The sequence below is a fragment of the Homalodisca vitripennis genome, chromosome 2 (assembly GCF_021130785.1).
Source record: "Homalodisca vitripennis isolate AUS2020 chromosome 2, UT_GWSS_2.1, whole genome shotgun sequence".
Lineage (NCBI taxonomy): Eukaryota > Metazoa > Arthropoda > Insecta > Hemiptera > Cicadellidae > Homalodisca > Homalodisca vitripennis.
The window spans coordinates 228,552,367-228,578,106 of record NC_060208.1 but is presented as its reverse complement, the minus strand read 5'-3'; the positions used below and the strand labels follow the sequence as shown (position 1 = coordinate 228,578,106).

Genomic DNA, 25,740 nt, shown 5'->3' with positions numbered 1-25,740 from the left:
CTGTTTGACATGTGATATTATGAACAAAAGTTCCTGTTTTTACCTTCTCTATTGTTATAAAATCAATTAAAAATACAAAATTCTCTTAGGGCTATAAAATGAACTGGTTTAATTATGTTTAAGTAATGTGTAAAAGACATGTAAATCGAGATATTACACAACTTAAAGATTTCAGATTTTGGAATTAGGGATTTAATTTATTGTAACAATAAAATACAGTTGTTTTATAAATAAAAATCTTAAAAAGTATTAAAGTTTAAAACTATGTTATTTATTCGTATTTAATAAAACTTTATAATCTACCTTAAATAATCTTAGTTCTGCTGTTACGTTTTGAGGTAATTTTACGCCAGTCACGTATCCGCGTAGTTGATCTTACCGTTAATTTGTAAGCATGTGATGTGTCCCAACCAATCGTGTACAAGAGAGGCTACACTAGTTTTAATGATGGTAACTCCAAAAAAGTTTCATTTAATTATACATTTGATTGGTTTAAAGCAATATCAATCATACTTACAATTATTGTGTTAGATAAAGTCAGTCTTATTACCTTATTAAAACCCTTTGTCTCAACTAACCCCAATGTTGGGGTAAAATATGGGTCAATTATACGAGTCAAAGATATCGAGTTTATGATTGGTGGTATATCTGAAACGTAGTAACAACCCAGTCCGACAAACAACAATGAGCCTTTCAAATGTATAAACTGAAGGATAATTAAATTTCCCTAATTAAAGTTTAAATGGTTAGAAATAACAAGTTTTGAAATGGTTACTTTCCGTCTCCATCAATAAAATTATAATATGACATGCTCTACAAATACTAAAACAATTTTAAATAATACAAAATTACCTCGTAACGTAAAGATATATCTGTTGAAATATGATCACAAAAGTAAAACTTGTTATGTCGACCAACAGTCAGTGTTGTAATCATTGAATTCTTTTCCGCACTCATAGAAATGTATCGATATAATAAAGTGGTAATTGTACATTAAGGAATCTTGTTTTTGTAAATTAAACCACAATTATACATTAAATTTTGAAAACCGTGCACAGATTGTAAAGAATTATAGATAATATACTCGCTAAAGTGAGGATGGAACTCATTGGATTACTAAAGATAAATACAATAATATCCTTATTATATAACTGTCATATACCATTCTAGTAAAATCAACATTTAAAATTCTCGTTTAATTGATTTGAACATGGAACTTTTTATTCTAAAGGACCAATATCCATTTATTGAATAAAGTCCAAACTGACATTAGAAAACTCTGGAAAATATAATCTAACACATAGCCTAGGGCCAAAACCGACCTAATATGGTATTAAAAATATCAAACTTTTCGTGTTCAAAATACTCAGTCCAAAGATACTAAATTATTCAATCTAATTGTTAAAAAATTCATTTCTTAATTCAATAATGTCCAGAAATAGGGAGAGGGGATTAGTAACATACGCATAATAGCATACCTAATAATATCATACGCATTGAAGTATGAATAAAACTATAACTTGTAAAGTATGGAAAAGATTCTTGGATTTGAGTTTGTCAAGAGAATAGTAGCTTGTAGTTCAAGTTTAAAGTTACATACCGTTAAAGCCATCCCTGTTGATGTCACCGATGCTGGCCAGAGAAGAACCGAAGCGCGCACCTGTTATTACAGATCCCATGACAGTACCCGCAGCTAGTTCCAGCACGGCCTATCATACAGAAGATCGTTAGTTAATTAGTCTCCACAATTATCATTTGTAAGTAAATCGTTTGTATAAGAAGGGTTAGTATCCATTGAGCAACCCTTAGATAGCAATCGTATATAACATAATATACATACATGACTAATAAATGGTATAATGATAAAGTTAAAATTTTTCCTTTTATTTATGTCACTGTATGTCATTGACAATGTTATGTTTCACGAATACTAATTTAAGATCAAAAAGTCGCCAAGGAACATGAAAATACATAAAATCTAAAAATAAAACTTTACTTTCATCTGTGCTACATAAAATTGTATGAAGGAAACAGGATTTTTCCGGACAGTTGCCAGTAACAAACAAAAATCATAGCACTACTTTTCGAGATCTGCAATCTGATCTCTTCTTCAGGTAAATAACTAACCTAATACATAATTTTATTACAAACTAGGTTAAAATAAACAAATCATACCAAAGCGTTGTAGCACGCCTAAGTCAGGAATCACAACCACCGTGCTGAACGTGTGACAACTTCACTAACTCTAAAACATGCACTTAATAAAAAACTATACACAGCACTAATCATTAAAACTGAACTACAGAATACAGGTCACAATACGTCTGCATTCGTGTACCAACCACCTACGACTGACCACTTTTTTTGTTTCACTGAACGATGGCAAATGTCCGGAAAAATCATGTTCCTTCACAATCCTTCCATCGTCAAAAATAAACTTCAAAAAAGAATGAAATTGTATAGCAACCAATATGTTTTAATGATTCGATATGTCTTATAATAGTATTGAGATAATTATTATCTCAATAACTTTATATTAATAATTAACTTAATAAGTACGTACATCAAAATGATGGTAAACATTTCAACGTCATATTATAAAATCTCCATTTATGGTTATTGATTTTGCGCTTCCGGACATCCATACGATATTTCCTGCACGCAATGAAAGTTCTACTGGCAATACAAACCAGCCCGAAGAACTTGTGCTCTTTTTTACTACTTTTGTAGAAGGTTTTAAGGTTTTTGTGTACAAATCAAATTACATTTTAAAAGAGACTAATAGTGAACTGAAAACTAGTAACATAAAAACTAGAATATTTTTAAATAATGTCCATTAGTTTGCAGAGGCAATTTAATGATAATATAAAAAGCATTTGCTTGTGAGTCATATAACTTATGAATAATTCAGCATCCCAATTCGTCGTTTCTTCTTGGCTGTAAATTATAATCACTCCTAACATTCCCTGAGATCGTAGTAAACTATTGAAAATTGAATTTATATATCCACCAGAATTACACAGATTAGGCAGGATCTACCTCTTTCTCATTATCTAAGTCTAAGGCAATTTGTATTTTTTTATTGTTACTTTTCTATCTAATATGATTCCAAATCATTCAACCGATAATACATTAATGCAATCCAAGCCCACGAGGTTCAATCCAAATTACTAAGTTCAAACAACCACATACTACTTGCTACTACCACCAGAATTGCACAGATTATATAGGATCTACCTCTTTCTCATTATCTACGTCTAAGGCAGTTTTGTATTTTTTTTATTGTTACTTTTCTATCTAATATGATTCCAAATCATTCAACCGATAATACATTAATGCAATCCAAGCCCACGAGGTTCAATCCAAATTACTAAGTTCAAACAACCACATACTACTTGCTACTACCACCAGAATTGCACAGATTATATAGGATCGACCTCTTTCTCATTATCTACGTCTAAGGCAGTTTTGTATTTTTTTTATTGTTACTTTTCTATCTAATATGATTCCAAATCATTCAACCGATAATACATTAATGCAATCCAAGCCCACGAGGTTCAATCCAAATTACTAAGCTCAAACAACCACACACTACTTGTTATTACCACCAGAATTGCACAGGTTAGGCAGGATCTACCTCTTCCGCATTATCTAAGTCTAAGGCAATTTGGTTTTTTTGTTAATTTTCTATCTAATATCATTCCAAAATCATTCAACCGATAATAAATGAATCTAATCCAAGCCCACTGAGGTTGAATGCAAATTAGTAACTTACTAAGCTCAAACAACCACACACTAATTGCTACTAGTATTAAGAGTAGACTTCATTTTGCACGGGGTTTCATTTCTATATAAGGAACACTGAGTTTGATGATGGTGCATGTCACTACATGGGATTCAGCTGGGCGTTAGTGTATAGTTATAAATTGGTCTCATGGCCAACAATGATGGCAAAAAACAAATAACAGAATAAATACATTTGTAAACAAACTTAATACGCCCATATAATATTCATACAAGTGACATTGTGACACATAAAGCCTAACTATCCCATCACTTTCAAAAACTATTTATAGTGACTTGGTTTATAGAATTTTATTATTTTAAGACTTATATAAAAACAAATTTAGCAATAACAATTTTTATGTATCATTTAGTCAAATATGTTGAGGAAGATTTCATATGTAGACGTAAAATTGTGCATATTATTTTATTTATACAAGAATTGTGTTCTGTTTACGATTACATTTCTGCCTGTCTATCTATACGTAGGAAATTCCGAGAATAAGATTACATACAGAATTGACATTTCTCATTTTGCTTGCAACCTCAGCAAAGGTTGTTACACCACGTGGTGTGACGCAATCCTACGTTTTATATATTATAGAAGTACCTAATGGGAAGATGTCATGTTGATGTAACCTAAACAAAATAATCGAATAATATAATACTTCACGTACTCATAAAGAATTCCCGACTGTTGTAAAACAACACTGCTTGCTTATACAATTCAGTTAACATTTTGTGATCTCTCTCGGTAATTGAGTATGGATGCGGCAACTGAGTTGAATGCGACACTAATTAGAGTTGGAGAGAATATGAGTGAGTAGGCGGCACTCTACTCATGCTCGACACTCGACCTGGGAGTTTCGAAAGGTTGAAAGGTCAACAGCTTTACAATCTATGTCTCATAAATGTTAAAGGCTCTTGTGTAGTATTTATTGTTAGTAACATACCAATGTGTGGAACTTGTAATTTTTATTTTTGTCGTGCAGAATTAAATTATACTCTGCCTACGCTTGATATCCTGATATAAATATGAAATATACCTATAACATAATACTACCATTAGCAACTAAATATTTCGTAGTGAATACGTTTTTATTAAGTACTTTCAAACTGGAATTTTAGGTATTTTGAACTCTAAGAACAATGTACAATAAAAAAATAAATCACTGGAACAAAAGTTTCTTCTTCGGGGATTCCTCCACTAACACTAGCTTAGCCCTATGTATAGTTCGGGGGTTCCCGCAAAAGAGCCTGACGCTGTCGTGGGGGATTCCCCGTCCCATACTCGCGATCTTTGACGTTGCAGTTGCAACATTTCTCATTTGTTTCGTGAAGTGTGTTGTGTTTGGTTGGCGTGAATTGTTAAACGTGTATTATTCTATAGTGATAGATAATAAAAAGAAAAAATATATTATATCCATGACCTTTATCACATAAAATGTATTGCTTTTTACTTTCGATGGGGAGACACCACCAACTTCCGCACCGGGTGTCACCCAGGGTAGCTATGCCACTGGATATGATGGTAGGTTTCCTTGTTCCTAAATTTAGAAAAATTGCACTGAATAACATATCCTGCACAGTATTTCACCGTCGTTTGTTTCTCAAAACAAGAGATAAGATAACTCTAAGAGCACCTAGTCTTAAAAAAACCTTTCCACTTGCTTCCGGAGTGATATTTAGGGTATGTAACGTTAGGATACGCCTTCCTCCCGTTGAGATTCATGAGGAGGGAGACCGGGCACTACATCTCAGTCACGTCTCCTAGGGGAGGTCAACTCTGTAACAGCCACTCCATCCGAAGCGGGCAGGATGCACACTCTTATGTCCAGTCTAGCACAAACTTTCGGGTCACCCCACCAACTCAGTCATCCCCCGCAGTATACTAATCCTATCGATCCCTCCGGGCACCCAAATATTTCGACATTTGCGATTAGTAATGTATTTAATTGACACATTTGTTTTCCAGTATCTCGGGAACGTTTAACCGAAAGGTATAAACCAACAAAAGTGAACCCTCCAGTTCATCGCCACATATTTGCTAGGTTTTAAATCTTGGTGTATGCCTAACCGGACGATTTAACTTTTTTAACAAATATGAGGGGAAAAATCATCAAAAAACAGAGTTCTGTTATTCTCCGACAACGTGTTATCCTACCTAATGTGGTCCCAAACACAGTAGAACCTACTGTAAGTCTAAAAATGTGCAGTAAGTACCATTTATAACACTTTTTGCTATGAGCTTTTTATGACACGTGTGTTTGTATGATATTACGCTGTGTGTTTTAGAGCTTGTCTCTAATTCCATGGATTTAAGAAACCTAGTACACATATCTTAAAGCTGCCCCTGACATCCAATTAATTAGCGTATAATTCATGAGTAATTGTTTAAGGTATTATTTTCTCCATACACTCTTTTTACTTATGCATTCAATTAAATATACTGTTTTATGCTTGTTTTAAATCATATGTTAGTATAAGGAACATATACCGGCTGTCAATTAGGTCTGGCCTCCAACTGTTGAACGATTTCATATAAGAATATACCACTTGAGTGTATCACTATTTTTCTAAAAATTCCCTACTTCCTTGATAACTTCTGGTGGTTATGAAATCACGGGTCGTTCCTAAGAAGAAGTCTTGAAATTTAAATGTTAACATACAGTTTATACACCATTTGTATATCGGTGTTGATATTAAGGAGAACGACGACCATCGTTTAAATGTGCCTCTAATTCATCACTCTTGTAGTGATTTTATTTCCAGCAAACACAATATTGGGCGCCCTGATTTGATGGGTTCTCCAGCAACACTGCAGTCCTTAACAAGGAAATACTACAGTCCTCATGAGGAGGAAATAAGAACCTTTGAGGTGAAATTTTCACAGATCTTCTTTTTGTTAGTTAATATGTATTACTTATAGATTTCATTTCTTTTATTCATAATCCCATCCTTTAGACCCTATATAATTTGTATGCAATATGCATTACGGATATTTATCTATGTTGAGTAGGATTTAAAATATATAATTTTGTTTGCAGTTGTTTCAATTACTGTGCAAATTCATTCTCATTTTTAGCAATTACCTTAGTATTTTTCAGAGTCAAGTAAATTAAAAAACACTAATTACTTTTTATTTTTATTCAATAAAGTTTTATGAGTTTCAAATTTGTACAAACTTATTTAATTGCATAACTGTTTAAACCTAATATTAAGAACTTACTAAATATTAATAAGGCTAATTCGTAATACTGAATGATAAAATTGCATTTAAATATTTGGAGAAATGTAAATTTAGCGGGACTTTGAAGTTATTTTCGTAAATCTACACATTCACCAATTTTATAGACCCTTTGAAGATTTACATACGATAGTACTCTATATATTATCACAACAGCTCCAATACTCTGTAATAAAACATCATAACTTGTAATTACAAATTATTGCTATAAAATTAATATAAAAACTTCATGGATGTGTTTCAAATTTATTTGTATACTATATTTATTTTATATTTGTCAGCTTCATATGGACATCCACATTAACCATACACTAAATATAAAAAGTGTTAATTAAGTAATGGAACACTGATATCGAGTATACTAACTTTTTTGCTTTCAATTACAGTATTCGAAACAAATCTGGTTTCTACTCAATATAGCTGTAAAAGAAACCATATGTACTCAAAATTAGTGAGAATTTTAATTTTGCTAAAATTTAAAGTTTAGGTTATTTTTTAGGAAAATTTATGCTCTCTAAGCTAACTTTATGTTTTTCTATAATCCAATACAACTAGAATAAAACAGAACAAGAAAATGCATTTGACATCCCCTACAATTTTGAAATATTAGTAAATGAAAAATACCCATCCTCTTGCTTTGACTCACCTCTCCTTTATTGATGTAGATGTAAACACGACCTTGATCTCCTCCAAGGTCATCCTCTATTGTAGACTTGATACTGTACATAGGAGCTCCCACTGCCAACACATCGTCCGTCCCGTCTTTGTCTACATCAATGGCAGTCACACAAGCGCCGTAATACTCGCCCATTTGGTTGCCATTCAGTGTCGACACTTCAGTCCAATGTGTCTTGTAGGGATTCGTAAACACAAAAACCTGTATAAAGCAGTACAGAGCTAGTGTATACGTATGAAAATTATTATAGTCAATAAAAATGTTTCTTAACGAAAAAGCCATTTCAAATAATATGATAGCATGGCGACAATCCTTGTAAATATAGACTACTTGGCGATTATTATAAAACACACCATTACTGTTTAATTTTACTAAAATATTGTTTTTATTATAGTCAAATTTATCAAACTAATTCTCCATAAAAGTGTTTTATGAAAAGTTTACCATCTACTTTTGATTACAGTATTCATAATAAGCACTAATCAAAAATGTTTTACTATTATTTTTATCTTCGTAAATTTAATTCTACTATATTGTGGTACATATCATTTTAATTTGTTCATTTTAGTAAAAGATTTGTAGATATACTACATTTTTGGGTTTACATTTAATTTTTTCTATAAGTTCGAATTTTATTACGAGTTTTTGTTCTCATTTATTTGTTTTTTATATACTTCAGAACAACAAAATAAAGAGATATGGCCTTTATAAGAATCCCTTATAACCAGCAACATGTTGATATACTTTAGAACAACAAAATAAAATTTTTTGGCTTTTATAAGAATCCCTTAAAATAACAACATGTTAGAGTTGGACTATAAAAAAAGCACAAGGAGCAATATATTATTTGAAAAATATTGAAATAATAATATTAAAGAGATTAATATTGTATCCCAAACTGAACACGATGATTTTTTTATTAACCCCAGGAAACAGTTTCCTTCCCATTCTCATATAATTTTTAATTTAAAAAAAAACTGGCTCTATTGTGAACAAGCGTAGAAAATAAGAGATGAGCTAACTCTTTCGTTAAATTATGGATTGAGTCACTTGTAATCATACCGAATGGGTTAAATGATTAAGGGGGAGGGGGGAGTGAAGCTCCAACCGAGAAAAGGGAGGCTATTTAAGGCTCCCTTTGTTAGTGTGGTTCACACTTTGAAGCCAGTTTCTGATTATATGTATATATTCTCGTGCAACATATAACATAGAGTCTTGGTTTCGACGGAAATTTCAAATATGACATTAATGTCACATAAAGTGCAGAACTTTGAGAGACCGAATAATGTAGAAAAAGTCAGTCAAGTGAACCCGAAGACACTTACTGAAGCTGAAGAGTAATGGAGAGAATGAGTCAGGCGATCCGGATTTATTCAGCAAATGTTTGGTGTTCAACAGATTAACAGGAATATACGTACTGAGGCCGAAAATAATAATCAAAATCCCAAGCGATCAGGGTTGAATTAGGTTATATTTTTTTAGAATTTACACAAAACGAAGTAGAAAGCAGAGGTAAAATATGTCAGTTGTCACAAAAACTATCTACTTTTTCGACTGACTATTAAAGTGTGAACTGAAAGAATGCCTTTTACTTACCACGCCACTGAACAAGTCGAATCCCCGCCCTCTGGGTGCGCCGACCACGTAGCTGACCTTGTCGTTGCTGTGGAACCTCGCTGACGTCACTGAGTACCCTGCAATATCGCAAAACGATATAAAACTAGTTACCGTACTGCAAAATTGTTAATCCCCTAGTATTAGAACTACAAATAATTAAATAAAGCTATTGCTGTGGAACCTTACTGACGTCACTGAGTACCCTGCAATATCGCAAAATTATATAAAACTAGTTACCGTATTGCAAACGTGTTAAGCCCCTAGTACTAATTCTACAAATAATTTAAAATGTTCAAATAAGTTTTTGTCAATTTGCAAGGTTTATTAATTGCTAGATAGGCAGTTTAACATTTATTTACTAAATATTGATGAGAAAAATTATATGTGAAAATTTTTTAGACTGTATTTAATGATGTTAATATTGTAAAATAAATAATGTAATTTCTCAAGAAAGGGTCTGCGGGTGTAGGAATTGTACAGTAAGACAGCAAGTTTTTCCGGTAGGGGGATTGATAAAGGGATTACAATAAGGGCTGACAATTAGTATCTCTCTCTCTCCTTGTGATTGGATAGTCGGAGGCCAATGAAATGCGTCGGTGTTAGTTGATTAGGGGGGAGGGGTCGGTATTTTTGATGGTCTTCTACTTATTTATTTACTCTCCAGGCCTGCGCGAGATTTTACGTAAGTAGCTCTTTTATAGTTGAGTTACGATTTTCGTATGAGAAATTTGTTGTCAACTAATGCTTTTTACATGAGAGTTATTATTGTATTATTTTTATAAAAAATTATACAAGAAGTTTTGAATATACTCATTAATTAACTCAAGTTTTCAAGAGAAGACATGTCATTGCAGTATTTTTCAAAGTCAAACCTTCAATTTTAACATGATTTAAATGTTACTTGTAATAACCATTTAGTATAAAACGGTAAGAATAATTTTTATACATCAAGATATAAACTTTTTAGTAAATATTTATGGATGCAACATAATTAAATTACAGTTAGAACTTAGAGTCTGTACCAACAGTAACAGGTCATGACACAAATGGTACGAAGAATTTTCAGGAAGTTTTTAGTTCAGTTTAATTCAGCCTCTTTTATAAATAGAGAAAGGTAAATTTTATAAGAGTTAAATTAGAAACTTTTATTTTATTTAAAATTTATAAAAAAGTGAAATATTTAGTTCAATTTTATTTTTGAAATAAGAAGTTTAACGTAATTTATTTTATTTGAAAGAAGAAAACCCTTTCTTGAAAGAACTTTTACAACACAAGTGGTTGTGTAAACTTTTGTGAATTAAATCTAAATATCCAACAAATACAAGGATTGTTGTTTTAAGCCCAATTTAGTTGAAGTGATTATAGAAAGCATTTTCTAAAAATATAATTAATTAGTTATAATTAACTTGATAATTAAGTGCAGTTAAACAAATCAAAAAAATATGTAAAGGGATTTTGTGAAATTTGGGGATAGGTAAACCGAAATAAAATTAAGTAAAATCATTTTCTTAACGCATACGCTAATTTAAAACTAGGAAGGGTAAAATACATTTTTTTATAATTTAAGTTGAACAAGGTACAATTAGAATCAGAGCCAATAGCTCAATGAGCAGGCGTTTATCCTGCCGATATACTAAACATTTATTTGCTTATTTTTACTAGACCTTCATAATGATGTTTCTCTCCAAGTTTTTTTATAATTAAGTACTTACAGTACTACTATGAAATTATTCAAATACAATAAGATAGTGAATAAATACATACTTTCTTGAGGAGTGTACTAGTAGTAGACAGATAAATTTAAAAGAAGACAATTTTTAAAATTTATTTCATATCCATATAACATTAACCATGATTTTTAAATTCATTCCACTGCATAATTTAGAAAGGATCGTTTAACAAGGAAAGTGATATATCATGATGCTTATTCACCTAGATAATAGTCAAATTTGGTTTGTCTAGCTATAGGGATGTGTAAGGAAGATAGGCCGCGGCCGATCTGCCACCGCGGATCCTCCGGCTCTTTCTCGTAGACAGCCATCCCACCTGCAAAAGAGTATTTTGAATATTTTACTTACATGGAGTCACATATCAATTCGTAAGACATATACTCATCAAGTACGTTTATTTAAGTATTTGATTCCTAGCGTCCTCTATGTAAATATTGAACAAAATAAAACGAACTCTGACTAGTTTCACTATTTGGCACCATAAGTCAATCAATCAATCAATCAATCGATATAATGAAATTGAACATTATATTAATACCTTTGAAATAGTCAATTCCAGGAGCACCTACCACCAGCTGACTGGTTGTTGAATTCTGTAACAAACACCACTTAATTTTTATTCGTGGAAGATAAAATACTATTTTATATTTAATAATAAAATATATATATATATATATATATATATACATTCAATAAAAACAAAACCCCAATGACCAAAGAAATAAGTAAAAAAACATATATCAATCAGATTTTGTAATGAGTGAAATATGCTCACTTCAACGTCAAATGATTTTCAAATATAATTGATTGAAAGCTTACCGCAACGAAGTGGGCTGACATACCAACTTGGGCAAGTCCCGCTATGAAGCCGTTTTTATGTATGTTTTCTTTAAAGGGAACTGAAACAAATAATGAATGCTTAGTACCACTCAACGTAAACCTGTATTTATCAGTCATAATCTTCGTCGAAAATCCATCCAAGCTATGCCCAATAGTCTTGACAACTCACTTAACATCTTTTGAAAGGTATTTTTATGTAAAGTAATAAATGCAACCGATCGGAATGATAACAGCCACCCTAATTTAAGTATAAAAGCAGACAACACGCCAATTTATTATATTCTAACTCCCTATTTTGAAATGGATAACTATACAAATTATTAAGTGTTTAAATTAAAATAGGCAACATTTGAACTTTTTGTGCTTCTAATGTGTAAAGCACTATATCAGAAAAGCTGTAAATTTAAACAGTTCAAATGGATATAATATACCTCATAACTTACTTAGTAACTTTACAATTTATTTAGTAGTAATGAGATATCATGGCATTATTTTTATGTAAATAGTGGACATTTTTAAGGATGTAGGATAACACTCTATATATAAACATATTTTTAACTAATTTTTTGAATTGGAGTAGCAATTTACACTTTTAATTTACAAGGTCCAGAATACTACTACTTTTAAATATCACGTACCGTAAATATCCGACACAAGTGTATGTATAATTTACTGTAGAGTTAATTAGTAACATTGTACGAACGCAACATACTTGAAGATAAGCTTGCGAGAGGAAATTTATCATGTTCATCTTTCAAGTAGTAACACAACCCTGGGATGAGTCTCCCCCTTTTGACCTCGAGTTTCATTCTGGGAGCACAAACCTGCAACATAAACGAAATCATATTTATACTTCCATTAAAAAAACCCACCCTAAGATAAGCCACCTATCCATCTCGAATATCACTTTCATTCTTGAAGTAGAAACTTGCAACATAAACGAAATCATATTTATATTTCCATTAAAAACACCACCCTGAGATAAGCCACCTATCCATCTCGAATATCACTTTCATTCTTGAAGTAGAAACTTGCAACATAAACGAAATCATATTTATATTTTCATCAAAACCACCACCCTGAGATAAGCCACTTATCCATCTCGAATATCACTTTCATTCTTGAAGGACAAACCTACAACATAAACGAAATCATATTTATATTTCCATTAAAAACACTACCCTAAGATAAGCCACCTATCCATCTCGAATATCACTTTCATTCTTGAAGTACATACTTGCAACATAAACGAAATCATATTTATATTTCCATTTAAAAAAACCACCCTAAGATAAGCCACCTATCCATCTCGAATATCACTTTCATTCTCAAAGCAAAACCTGTACCATAAACGAAATCATATTTATATTTCCATTAAAAACACCACCCTAAGATAAGCCACCTATCCATCTCGATATCACTTTCATTCTTGAAGTACAAACTTGCAACATAAACGAAATCATATTTATATTTCCATTTAAAAAAAAAAACCACCCTAAAATAAGCCACCTATCCATCTCGAATATTTCTTTCATTCTTGAGGTACAAACTTGCAACATAAACGAAATCATATGTATATTTCCATTAAAAACACCACCCTAAGATAAGCCCCCTATCCATCTCGAATATCACTTTCATTCTTGAAGCACAAACCTGCAACATAAGCGAAATCATATTTATATTTCCATTAAAAACACCACCCTGAGATAAGCCACTTATCCAACCCGAATATCACTTTCATTCTTGAAGTAAAAACATGCAACATAAACGAAATCATATTTATATTTCCATCAAAACTACCACCCTTAGATAAGCCACCTATCCATCTCGAATATAACTTTCATTCTTGAAGTACAAACTTGCAACATAAACGAAATCATATTTATATTTCCATTTTAAAAAAAACCACCCTAAGATAAGCCACCTATCCATCTCGAATATCACTTTCATTCTCGAAGCACAAACCTGCAACATAAACGAAATCATGTTTATATTTCTATTAAAAACACCACCCTAAGATAAGCCACCTATCCATCTCGAATATCACTTTCATTCTTGAAGGACAAACCTACAACATAAACGAAATCATATTTATAATTCCATTAAAAACACCACCCTAAGATAAGCCACCTATCCATCTCGAATATCACTTTCATCTTGAAGTACAAACTTACAACATAAACGAAATCATATTTTTCTTTCCATTTTAAAAGAACCACCCTAAGACAAGCTACCTATCCATCTCGAATATCACTTTCATTCTTGAAGTACATACTTGCAACATAAACGAAATCATATTTATATTTCCATTAAAAACACCACCCTGAGATAAGCCACTTATCCATCTCGAATATCACTTTCATTCTTGAAGTACCAACTTGCAACATAAACGAAATCATATTTATATTTCCGTTAAAAGCACCACCCTAAGATAAGCCACCTATCCATCTCTGGACAAACTTGCAACATAAACTAAATCATATTTATATTTCCATTAAAAAAAACCACCCTAAGATAAGCCACCTATCCAACTCGAATATTACTTTCATTCTTGAAGTACAAACTTGCAACATAAACGAAATCATATTTATATTTCTGTTAAAACACCACCCTAAGATAAGCCACCTATCCAATTCTGGACAAACTTGCAACATAAACTAAATCATATTTATATTTCCATCAAAACCACCACCCTGAGATAAGCCACTTATCCATCTCGAATATCACTTTCATTCTTGAAGGACAAACTTGCAACATAAACGAAATCATATTTTTATTTCCATTTTAAAAAAACCACCCTAAGATAAGCCACCTATCCATCTCGAATATCACTTTCATTCTTGGAATACATACTTGCAACATAAACTAAATCATATTCATATTTCCAATAATAATACCACCGTAAAATGAGCCATCCATCCCTCTCGACTATAATTATCACTCTTAATGAATAACGTGTGTCGCTGATAATAGGTTTAGCGATCTTAATTGGGTCATCTCAGAGCGAAACTCACTTACTCGTTTTACTATAACTAATTTTTATATAGGCTGATTACCGTTGTTATTATGGTTATCTTTCATTAACTATTCTGGTGCTTTTTAGTGTATCTCCGTTACGTGCATTAGTTCTTAATTTTTTACTTGCTTATATATATATATATATATATATATATATATATATATATATATATATATATATGTGTGTGTGTGTGTGTGTGTGTGTGATTGATCTTACTTTATATAAATAAAAGTGCATTGTTCTATTATTCAACCCGTTAATTCTATTCATCACTTTGTGAAATTCATGATTCTGTTAATGTTAACATAGAAGAATTTTAAATTATTAAGCCTTGCTTAGACGAGTAAAAACTCTTTATAGTATCTACAAATGCTATATAAAGATACAAAACCACAATGATATTTGAACATCATCAATCTCAAAAAATGTTTTTTTTTTTTTTGTTTCCGGAGTCAGTGTTTTCCTTACCATGCAGATGGACTTCCCCATTCGAATATCCATTTGCATAGTGCTATCGGTATGTCTAAGAGAGGCTAGAATTACTTGAAATGAAGGTTCAAAAATTTTTTATATGTTTAATAAATATCTACTGATAGAAAAATGTAGTACAGTATTTACTTTAACACCTATGGTTTTCAACGTTTCTTTTTTTTTGTAAGGCTACCAGCGTAAACCTTACATCACATTAACTGGATTTTTGCTAGAAATTTTTGGTTAGGATAATTGAATTTACATTTTTGAATGATCAAGTGCATATAATATGGCTGCTGGTATGATCATCGCTTAAAGCTATCCTCGGCTCTAAATGAATGAATACATCATTCCATCCGGACAGGTCTTTTAAGTTTTATAGAGCAAAAGCTTTAGGACTTTATGAAGACCAATTGTTTGATGTGGATACTTCGATTTTCTTCAATGACTATCACTGCTAGAGGATATCGTTTGGGATACACAGTGAAAAAAACTAGATAGCAGGACGAATTCCATTTTCATCTAGATGAGATGAATTAAGTCAAATGTTCCACCTACAAATCCCCATATCGTATTTTAATACGTTTCGTTTTACTTTGAGATTTTTTATCTTAAGGAAATCAGCGAGAATGATAAAAAGAAGGAAAATAACGGTAATGTAGGTGCCCCCGTCGATCCAGTAGTCATCTTTACAAATAACTTTTACAACATCATAAACTTTATGTTTGTAAACTTGGTTCAGACGAGAGATTTGAGTTCATAAAAACTTTTGCACAGTGAAACTCTGCTTCGTATGGGATAATTGATTATCTCAATATTAAGCTACCGTTGAAATGAGTTACTGGAACATCATTTATACTCACATTTTCCCAGAATTCCCCATTTATTCCAGAAGCTAAACGTTCCGCACCTGCGACTCACTAATAAACCTACAGAAGTTGTGTACTGTGGTTGATCTCAACCTTATGATGAACTACTGCCAAAGTAGATATTACAGAGAAGTGCTCTCCACTTGGTCTCAACACCAAGAATTTCTCACACATCCTGTAACTCTGCTCGTACTTCCTACAAGCTTCTTGTCGTATATAATTGTTGTTCTGTTTTATAATCTCACCATAAAAACGTTTAAGGGATCTGGAAGATAACCTATGTATGCCCACTATGGCTTAGCTTAAACTGCCTTTAACAAATCACTGATGCAGACATAGGATGTTCTTCCTATTATACTCAAGCTATATGCACTGTAGCGTTGTTTGAAAGACAAATAGAGTTGCAGTTGTACTGAGGTGTCTCTACAAGAGCCCCATCGGGCGTTCTGATTGTATCAAGGGCACGGCCTACATCTATCTCATTCAGTAGTTTATTCAGTAAGGTAACATCCTGTTGTGGACATAGTATCCCCTTACTATTGTATGTCTCATCGATCACATCATGGCATTTCAATGTCTAGGTGAAAATGCCCTATCATGCATTTTAGGAGATTTCTATATAAAGAGATGTATAAAAAACCCAATATTTTTTTACACTTTTGGACATCAAATACTTTATATAAGAGTATTTTTTTAAACTTCATCTATTTATCTACAAGAATTTAAGATGAATAATTGATTCTCAATAGATAAAGTTAAGAAAAAGAGTGAACAAATTTTGGCGAGAGATTCGACATTACACTCTTGCTGTGTTGCACGGAGTTCCAAATACGCTGTTATTTAGTTACACGGGACAATGATTTCGCCCCTGTCCAGTTTCTTGAGGTTCAACCCGTTATGCAACGATATCAAAAAGGTCATAGATTACAACTACGTTTTTGGCCATGTTCAACGACAGGATTCCTCATGGTTCAAAATAAATAAATAAAAAAAAATTTAATCCATGTTAGGAAATACATTTGTGATTGGTATTTGTTATAGCCAATAATGCTTCGTATTTTTTACATAAGCATTTAGTTATCATTACTAAATATTTATGTTATAAAAAAGAGAATTGTACACAGAATTTCTTACACAGTAAAAATGAGCTCGTGATGTGTACGACCGAGAAAGTATGTTTTGAAAAATCACAGCTTAGGTTATCTTAAAGTTCTATAGTGCGACATCCATAACTGATAAAATTATGAAATATCTGTGGAGAATATTGATTTAAAGCGCAAGGTTTTGGAAATCCTCTTTAAAACTTACCGCCACCCCTCCATCCAACTTGTCTTCTACTGCAATTGTAGCTCCAAGCCAAGACCGTGCAGGAATATTTTTAACTCTCCCCCTCCATGTTAAGTCCTGCTCCATTTCATAATCTGAAAAAAAATAATTTTCGACAAAGTGTATATCCACGTATAAAACTTCAGTTGATTTGGTGAAATTAATTAAGTCATTAAACAAATGGCATTAAACTTTATTACACAAATAGATGATGTGTTGAAGAAGATAAAAAAATTGTATAATTACCATAACCCAATATAAGGATCGGTGTGCATTGTGCGGTGTCTACACTGCATTTGTACACCCCACCAGGTTCACGCACTCGTTCGCCTCGCAGCCGGTCCACTTTAGCTCGCGGAGCTCCCACCAGTAACCTACAACAAGCAACACCGATAATGAGATCTTAATATACTTACATGAGGTCCCAGGGAGAAACGTGATTCACTATCCCTTACAGATTTAATTCTCGAGATGTCCTGTGGTCGAGTAGAAATATACAGAAAAGACATTTTTACATCCTGCGTCAGACAAAAAAGAAATTTAGTTATCCTACTAAGTGACAGGCTTCAATGACGCTAACCCAAATTCCAAACCTTGCACTACCATAAAACTAATTCTTGTCTGTGAAGATATGAAGTTTCATACAAAACGTAAACTTTGCAGAGGATCCCTGATAAAAAATATTTGTTAATGCTCAGCAAAATCCCATGTATTGACATGCACTAATATACAAATAAGGCTTCATGTAAAATTTCAAGTCTATAATTCGTTTCGAGTTAACGTATGGACATATAGACAGGGAGACAGGCAAGAAAACCCGTCAGCCTCATTTGTAATAGTCTTCGCTAATGCTCAGCCAATAATTTTGTATGAGTATAAAATATGTGTGATTCTAAACTCGATGTCTGTCATAAAACATTACGGAATAAACACTATAAAGTACTAGCTTAAATATAAGTAACGGTCAGACGCTCAGGTAGCAAACGTTCGTTCATCATATAAAAATAGAAAACACACCAATAGTTGCCTTACTTGCAGACAGACTTCGGCTTCTGACTGTCTATGTTGCTCAATAATTAATTGCTGGTTATCAGATATCAGCACTAGTATACAGAATTACGTTCCAGCTAATAGTCCTTATCTAAACGTGCATTATAGTAACACAAAATAAAGTTCATCGTAATATAAAGTTTAAAATTTTGGGTTTTAATTTAAAGTTTTTAACAAGTTCATAAATCCTACCATGTGTCTTAGTGAATCGTATTTAAAATCAAACAACTATGTATGTACGTGTGCTGAGTCACATTTATAATTTATGTACGTCTTAGTGAATCGTATTTAAAATCAAACAACTATGTATGTACGTGTGCTGAGTCACATTTATAATTTATGTACGTCTTAGTGAATCGTATTTAAAATCAAACAACTATGTATGTACGTGTGCTGAGTCACATTTATAATTTATGTACGTCTTAGTGAATCGTATTTAAAATCAAACAACTATGTATGTACGTGTGCTGAGTCACATTTATAATTTATGTACGTCTTAGTGAATCGTATTTAAAATCAAACAACTATGTATGTACGTGTGCTGAGTCACATTTATAATTTATGTACGTCTTAGTGAATCGTATTTAAAATCAAACAACTATGTATGTAGGTGGCTGAGTCACATTTATAATTTATGTACGTACAAACCTCTCCATCTCACATACAGCTTCTCAACATCCCAAGACTCACACAACCCTCTTCGTGTAATTAAACATATTTTTAATTTTTATGGAACAATACAATTAGTGTATCTGAAGCGTAACGTTAACTAGTACAAATGAATTAGTAAAAGTATTTAATATTTTGAAATATTTAACATTTTTTAAGATGAAATCATTATGTTCTCACTAGGGCCATTCCCAAAATAATTATCTGCGCAATGACCAAGCATTGGAGGAGGGATGCAATAGTAATGGTTGGCAATACTGTAAAAACAGACATTTTTCTATCTCTAACCGAAACTCATCATTAGATACCATGCGAAGATACCAACTGAAATCTACATTGTGTCTGAAAGAACCCAACCACTCAACTCATATGATATAAAGGGTGATTTTTTTATTGGTGTGGTTTTTAAGTTGGCACCACTATTAAACACAACAATTAAATTTGAATAAAACAGCTGATCTTTGTTTATTATCTTATGTCATTTCGATATTTGTATTGTCTAGTGCGTATTATTGTATAGTAACCATGAACAGACTTACAAAAGAAGAGCGTTTGCGAATAGTGCAAATTTATTTTGAAAACCGCAGTTCAGTTCGGGCAACTTACCGACCTCTTCGTCCGATTTACGGACCTCATAATCGTCCATCAGAGTCAGGTATTCGAGCTTTGGTTAATCGTTTTCGTAATACCCACACTCTTGTTGACAAGCATCGGCAGAGACGCCGCACAGTAAGGACCGAAGAGGCTGTTGATGCTGTTGTTCATCGTGTTGAAGAGGATCCAAGTGTGTCGATTCGTCATCGTGCGCAGCAATTAGCGATCTGCTACTCAACTCTATGGAATATTTTACGGAAGGATCTACGCCTATATCCATACAAGATTTAGTTGGTGCAAGAACTGAAACGATTAGACTATGGCAAGCGTCTTGATTTCTTTGAATGGGCTCAACATAAGATAACACGTGACCCAGTTTTCGCAGGCAAGATTTTTTTCAGTGATGAGGCTCATTTCTGGTTATGCGGCTTTGTCAACAAACAGAATTGTCGGATTTGGAGTGATGAAAACCCAAAAGAATTTGTTGGTATGCCCCTTCATCCACAAAAACTTACCGTTTGGTGCGCCATTTGGGCAGGTGGTGTTATTGGCACTTATTTTTTTAAAGACAATGCTGGCCAGACTGTTACGGTAAATGGTCAACGCTATCGGGCAATGTTACGGGACTTTTTCTTTCCTCAGCTAAACGAACTTGAAGTGGATTTAGAAAATGTCTGGTTCCAACAAGACGGCGCGACGTGCCACACGGCAAACGACACAATTGGCCTCTTGGTAGAAACATTTGGTGAACGTATCATCTCATTTAGAGGTAGTGTCAACTGGCCCCCACGGTCGTGTGATATCACGCCAACAGACTACTTTCTGTGGGGATATGTTTAAGTCTCAAGTATACGCTGACAAGCCACAAACTTTAAATGACTTGGAAGCTAACATTCGTCGAGTTATTGGCGGAATTCAACCACAGCTGCTGGAAAGAGTATTCGAAAATTTGACTTCTCGATTGGGCTTTGTACGCGAACGAAATGGAGCCCATATGCCAGAAATCATTTTTAAACGTTAATTTCATGACACTGTAGTTCAAATAAATGCATTTTTATGTCAATGCAGGTTGTTTTTCATTTTTTATTTAGTTTTAAAAACCGCACCAACAAAAAATCACCTTTTATATAAAGTACTAGCGGACCCGGCGCGCTTCGCTGCGCATTTCAATAAGTTTCCCGCGGCTTCGCACGCAATTTCCCGTTGAAAACAGTACACTATATTCACTTATTCATTTTCTATCACATTCTAAACATTGCTGAGATAATTGATAGTCGTTCCTTCGTGAGCTTCTTGGGCGCATTATGAAGGTATGTACCACATTCCTGATACTTCTGTCAAAAAAAACAACTAAGGTTGATTTTATAACATTCTTTATATTTGTAGCCAACGTAAGATAGTAATTATGATATCTGCATTGCTCTTCTGATCAAGCATGAGCATGGTTTATATTAAATAAATATTGCAGTTAAAGGTGAATTTTTATGTCAAATTTGAATTGTATTATCTGGATAGTAAAGTCTATGTTTAACAGTGATTGCAGAATCAGTTTAAACAAAATTTGTCGTTTCTCTTAAGCTTACTCTATGCTTTAAAACTATAAGTGTAGTAATTAAATTATATATAAATATATTTTTTGTCGCATTATATATGTTTACAAAGAACAGCTGATTAAAAATTTGAAAAGACTCTTTCACTTAATAACATATGTTTGCTGCAATGCATTTCTTACGGGTATTTCTGTAACCAGTGGGGCGGAATCCTGAATCGGGAAAGGGATAAAAAGTATCCTATAACCTTCTACAGATCAAGACGAACAAATTAAAAAAAATTAGGCGAATCCGTCCAGCCGTTTGTGAGTGATGCTGTCACACACGAACAGTTTCATTTTTATATAATAGATTAAAGATGATAAATTGTTTCAATATTTCAAATAATTTTTTCAAAGTTATAATAAAGTAAGAACTGGCTATCAAAGTTACAAGGCATGTTCACATATCACATGTGGTATTCCTGTGGTTGACCGACATTCCCGCAATGTTTTATCAGTTTGACATCACAGACAGACAATAAATAACTTACTTAAATACCATAACATTTAAACTCATATAAACATAGTTTTTATCATTAGTATAAAGAGAGAACAATATAATACTTATTATTTCTTATATTTTAACCCGTGTAACTGAATCACAACTAAACTAGACAAACTCTCCATAGCTATAATTGAAGTGTAAAGTGTAAAAACTATTTTAGACACATTTTTACTCTAAAACATACTAACATGCATGCTTTACATTCCTGTTAACTACAATCTGTTAAACAAAATGTTTTAATCCTTTAATTATTTAATTTTATATGAATTATTTGTCATTTGACTGCTGATCATTAAACACACAACGACACATTCATATATACACAATATCACAACATTTTTATGTGGTAAGTGATGTTAGCAAAATAACTTTAAACTTAAACCTAACTTAATCTTAGACTTAATTGTTGTCAATTTTAACATAAGTGAATTTGAAATCTGGCAGATAACACCAGCTGTGCATCCTGTGTACTAAGTATGATTTGTACTCCTTCTTTTTTATGAAAAGTAATAAGAATTGTTTTATTTTTTATAATAAATCATTTTAATATTAAGTTCCTTAAAGATACTTGGTTAGATTATAATCAACGTTTGATGTGTTAAAATCGCATTGCTGCTTCTAACATTGTACATCGTGTATAGCGTACCCCCCTAAAACAGCTATTGCAGATATCACAAATGAATATTTTCTGTAATTTTAAATGTTTGCAGATATTCAGCAGAAATTTATTTTAATACGATCATCGTTAATAGCCTTATCGTAGGCTGAATCGTTATTCGTTTGGAAATAGTGCTTAAATATGAATGACGAAGTTCTTTTGAAATAATTAAACAGTTTTACAATACAAAACAATTATATTTCCTACATATATATATATATATATATATATATATATATATATATATATATATATTATCTGCTATTTATTAAGAAACTGCTTAAAAACACTGTTTGTGAACGAAAAAGGTTCATTCATAAGTCTTAAATCTCATTCATGCAGCGATTATATGTATACTCCTGATAAATACGTAATACTACAGGCAAATCTAAACATTATTTAATTAGACACCTAATAAAGTTACTATAGCAAAGCAATGCCTGCAGACCGATACGGACGGTGCAGAAATGTAAATAATAATTATAATTTTGTAGAAATAAAACGCTTAAAAGTTGAAGAAAAGTTACAGAAAATTTGCTTTACTTCTCATTCGAGTTCATCGTTAATGTTTACGACATACAAGATTATAATATTTAAAACGGTATTACATGTTTATTACGATTGCGGGAGTGTGAGGCCTTCGTGAAGAAGTTAAGGAGTAAGTTTTTTTCAAAATAAGGAATATAATTAATTTTAGGTGTAGACGTATTCTATTAAAAAATGATCGATTAAGGTACCACAAGTTTGTGTCATTATTGATAGCTTTGCCAGTATAAGTAACAACAGTTTTCTTCGCTAACACCCATAACAATAAATATTAGCTTTCTTATTACTAACGATGCAAGACAGAATGTGACATTTAAAACTGACTTCATTGATGTACTTCGAAAAGCGCGGATCTGGTGCCGCCGTCCCCCTAACTTGTTATACCCCTTGACTGAAGTACTCACCATGTTGTGTTAGTACCAGACGCTGAGCGCTGCCAGAAGTTGAGTGTGTAGCCGAAGTAGCTCTCGTTGTCAGATTTGGGGTCGTCAATTAGGACAGCATGCCGGGGCTCCAGGTTGTATCCCAGGGCGGCCCCCAAGGCACAGAACAGCAGACAAGCTAAGGTCGTCATCACAGCACAGTGGCCGAGTTGGAACTAAACTGACGAGAACCGAGATAGTGACTTCCGGAGTGAGTGACATTCGATTCCGATCAGTCTACAGCTGCATTCACTGGCTCAACAATAGACTTGTGTAATGGGGATGTTCCACGCTCGAGTTCACCGAAGTTCTGCCCGGGAGTGATTCACTTTCGGTAACTATTGTTTCTATTTCCGCCACCTCCACTATTGGAATACACCTCACTTAAAAGGGTCATCATACCTTAGAAGATTAAATGAAGATAAGCACCGCTTGTGGCAAAAGTGAAAGTTACGCTTTCAACCCTAGAGCACGCCCAATAGCGCTCCACGATTGTCGTTGTGCACAAACTTCTCCGAGTTTCAAATATACTATTTGGTTAATCTCGGAATATTTTTACGCAAATACAGGCTGTTCCTAGATTCCTACTGAATAGTAAATGAATATACTCATCGCGACGATTTTTCTTTCTTACAAATTTTGTAACTGTTGTATATTTAACATGGAAGGATGAAAAATATTAAACCTCCTTGAATATGCGTATTATATTTATTTACTAAATTGTTCAGACACGTTGCTATTATAACCACTTTGGTAAGTTAACTTGTTTATAAACATGTATACATTTAAATAACAGGGACAATGTACGTTCTATTTCATATTTTATCACAGCGACATATGTATTAAATATGTGAAACTCTAGACAAATAATGTTATCTACCATATAAAGGAATAATGACGTAAAACTTTTATAAAAAATGTGTTATATCGTAATGCATTTTATATAACTCTTTATTAGTTACTATTATGTGCAAAAAAAAGCATCAAGTGCATTCTGAACAAATAGTTTTAAGCTTTTTAGTAACGATTTACCTCATTATTGATAAATAATAACTACTCATAAGCTCTGTAAAATGTTTAAAAAATAACCTCTACGTTAAAAAAAGTTGTACAATCATCATTACAATAGGGGAAGACTGACTAATCCATTATCTGTACGGATATTCACGCAAGATACCTAAAGCAGTATCTGATCAAACTAAATTGATCACACTGCACGATTCTACACACAACAAACTACCGAGTTGTATATAACTGAAGTACCTGATATTTATTTATACAAAGTTTAGTATACACAGTAAATACGATAACGATATTACAAGCAAGCGACACAAGAATGGTAATGATATTCTTACGTTTGTATATTTTATTTACACTGTGAGTCCGAAAGTTAGAGTTTGATTTAGAAAACAGGCTATTGGTTCTTTGTGTGTAATAATGAGTTACACAATAATATCATACATTTACACCGAAGTTAATCATGCATAAGTATAATTTATATAATAATAATTAATATAATTTGTATAATAAGTCATAATATCATACATTTACACCGAAGTTAATCATGCATAAGTATAATTTATATAATAATAATTAATATAATTTATATAATAAGTCATAATATCATACATTTACACCGAAGTTAATCATACATAAGTATAATTTATATAATAAGTCATTTATCTACTAAGTTATTATTTATTAAGTTATTTATTTATTATACATTTACACCGAAGTTAATCATACATAAGTATAATTTATATAATAATAAATAATATAATTTATATAATAAGTCATAAGTATCATAAATTTACATAATTAATATCAAATTATGTAAGAATCCATACACTAATGAAAGTTCCAGTGTTTGAAATTACCATAACGAGTTTTAACCTTATACTCTCTTCATTATAAGCAAGGCTACATATAAATGTATTTTGTTTAAATAGTTACAGAATACAATATTTAAAAAAAGTTATAACAAAAAACACCTACGTTGCAAATCAATCCATTCACTTTTTGGGGTTTTCATGTTCTGCTGGTTGTAACCGTTCTTAACCACCTCGAGCCTTTAATTCACACGCAAACATATAGTACACAATTGCTTGGCTATAATCCATACAGTAA

At 32.4% G+C, this 25,740-nt stretch overlaps 1 protein-coding gene across 1 annotated transcript in view; it reads right to left on the bottom strand.

Annotated features, from left to right (window-relative positions):
• The window catches only part of LOC124355471 (integrin alpha-PS3-like), a 30,955-nt gene extending 5,679 nt beyond the window's left edge, over positions 1 to 25,276 (bottom strand). The window contains exons 1-10 of the mRNA XM_046806621.1: positions 23,596 to 25,276; positions 17,825 to 17,952; positions 17,561 to 17,673; positions 12,606 to 12,717; positions 11,873 to 11,952; positions 11,592 to 11,646; positions 11,256 to 11,369; positions 9,303 to 9,400; positions 7,677 to 7,907; positions 1,601 to 1,709 (exon numbers count right to left, since the gene is read on the bottom strand). Of these exons, the coding sequence (XP_046662577.1) occupies positions 1,601 to 1,709; positions 7,677 to 7,907; positions 9,303 to 9,400; positions 11,256 to 11,369; positions 11,592 to 11,646; positions 11,873 to 11,952; positions 12,606 to 12,717; positions 17,561 to 17,673; positions 17,825 to 17,952; positions 23,596 to 23,765 (1,210 nt within the window). The 5' untranslated portion in view covers positions 23,766 to 25,276. The remainder of the gene's footprint in view (positions 1 to 1,600; positions 1,710 to 7,676; positions 7,908 to 9,302; positions 9,401 to 11,255; positions 11,370 to 11,591; positions 11,647 to 11,872; positions 11,953 to 12,605; positions 12,718 to 17,560; positions 17,674 to 17,824; positions 17,953 to 23,595) is intronic.
• Between the last annotated feature and the right edge of the window lie 464 nt (positions 25,277 to 25,740).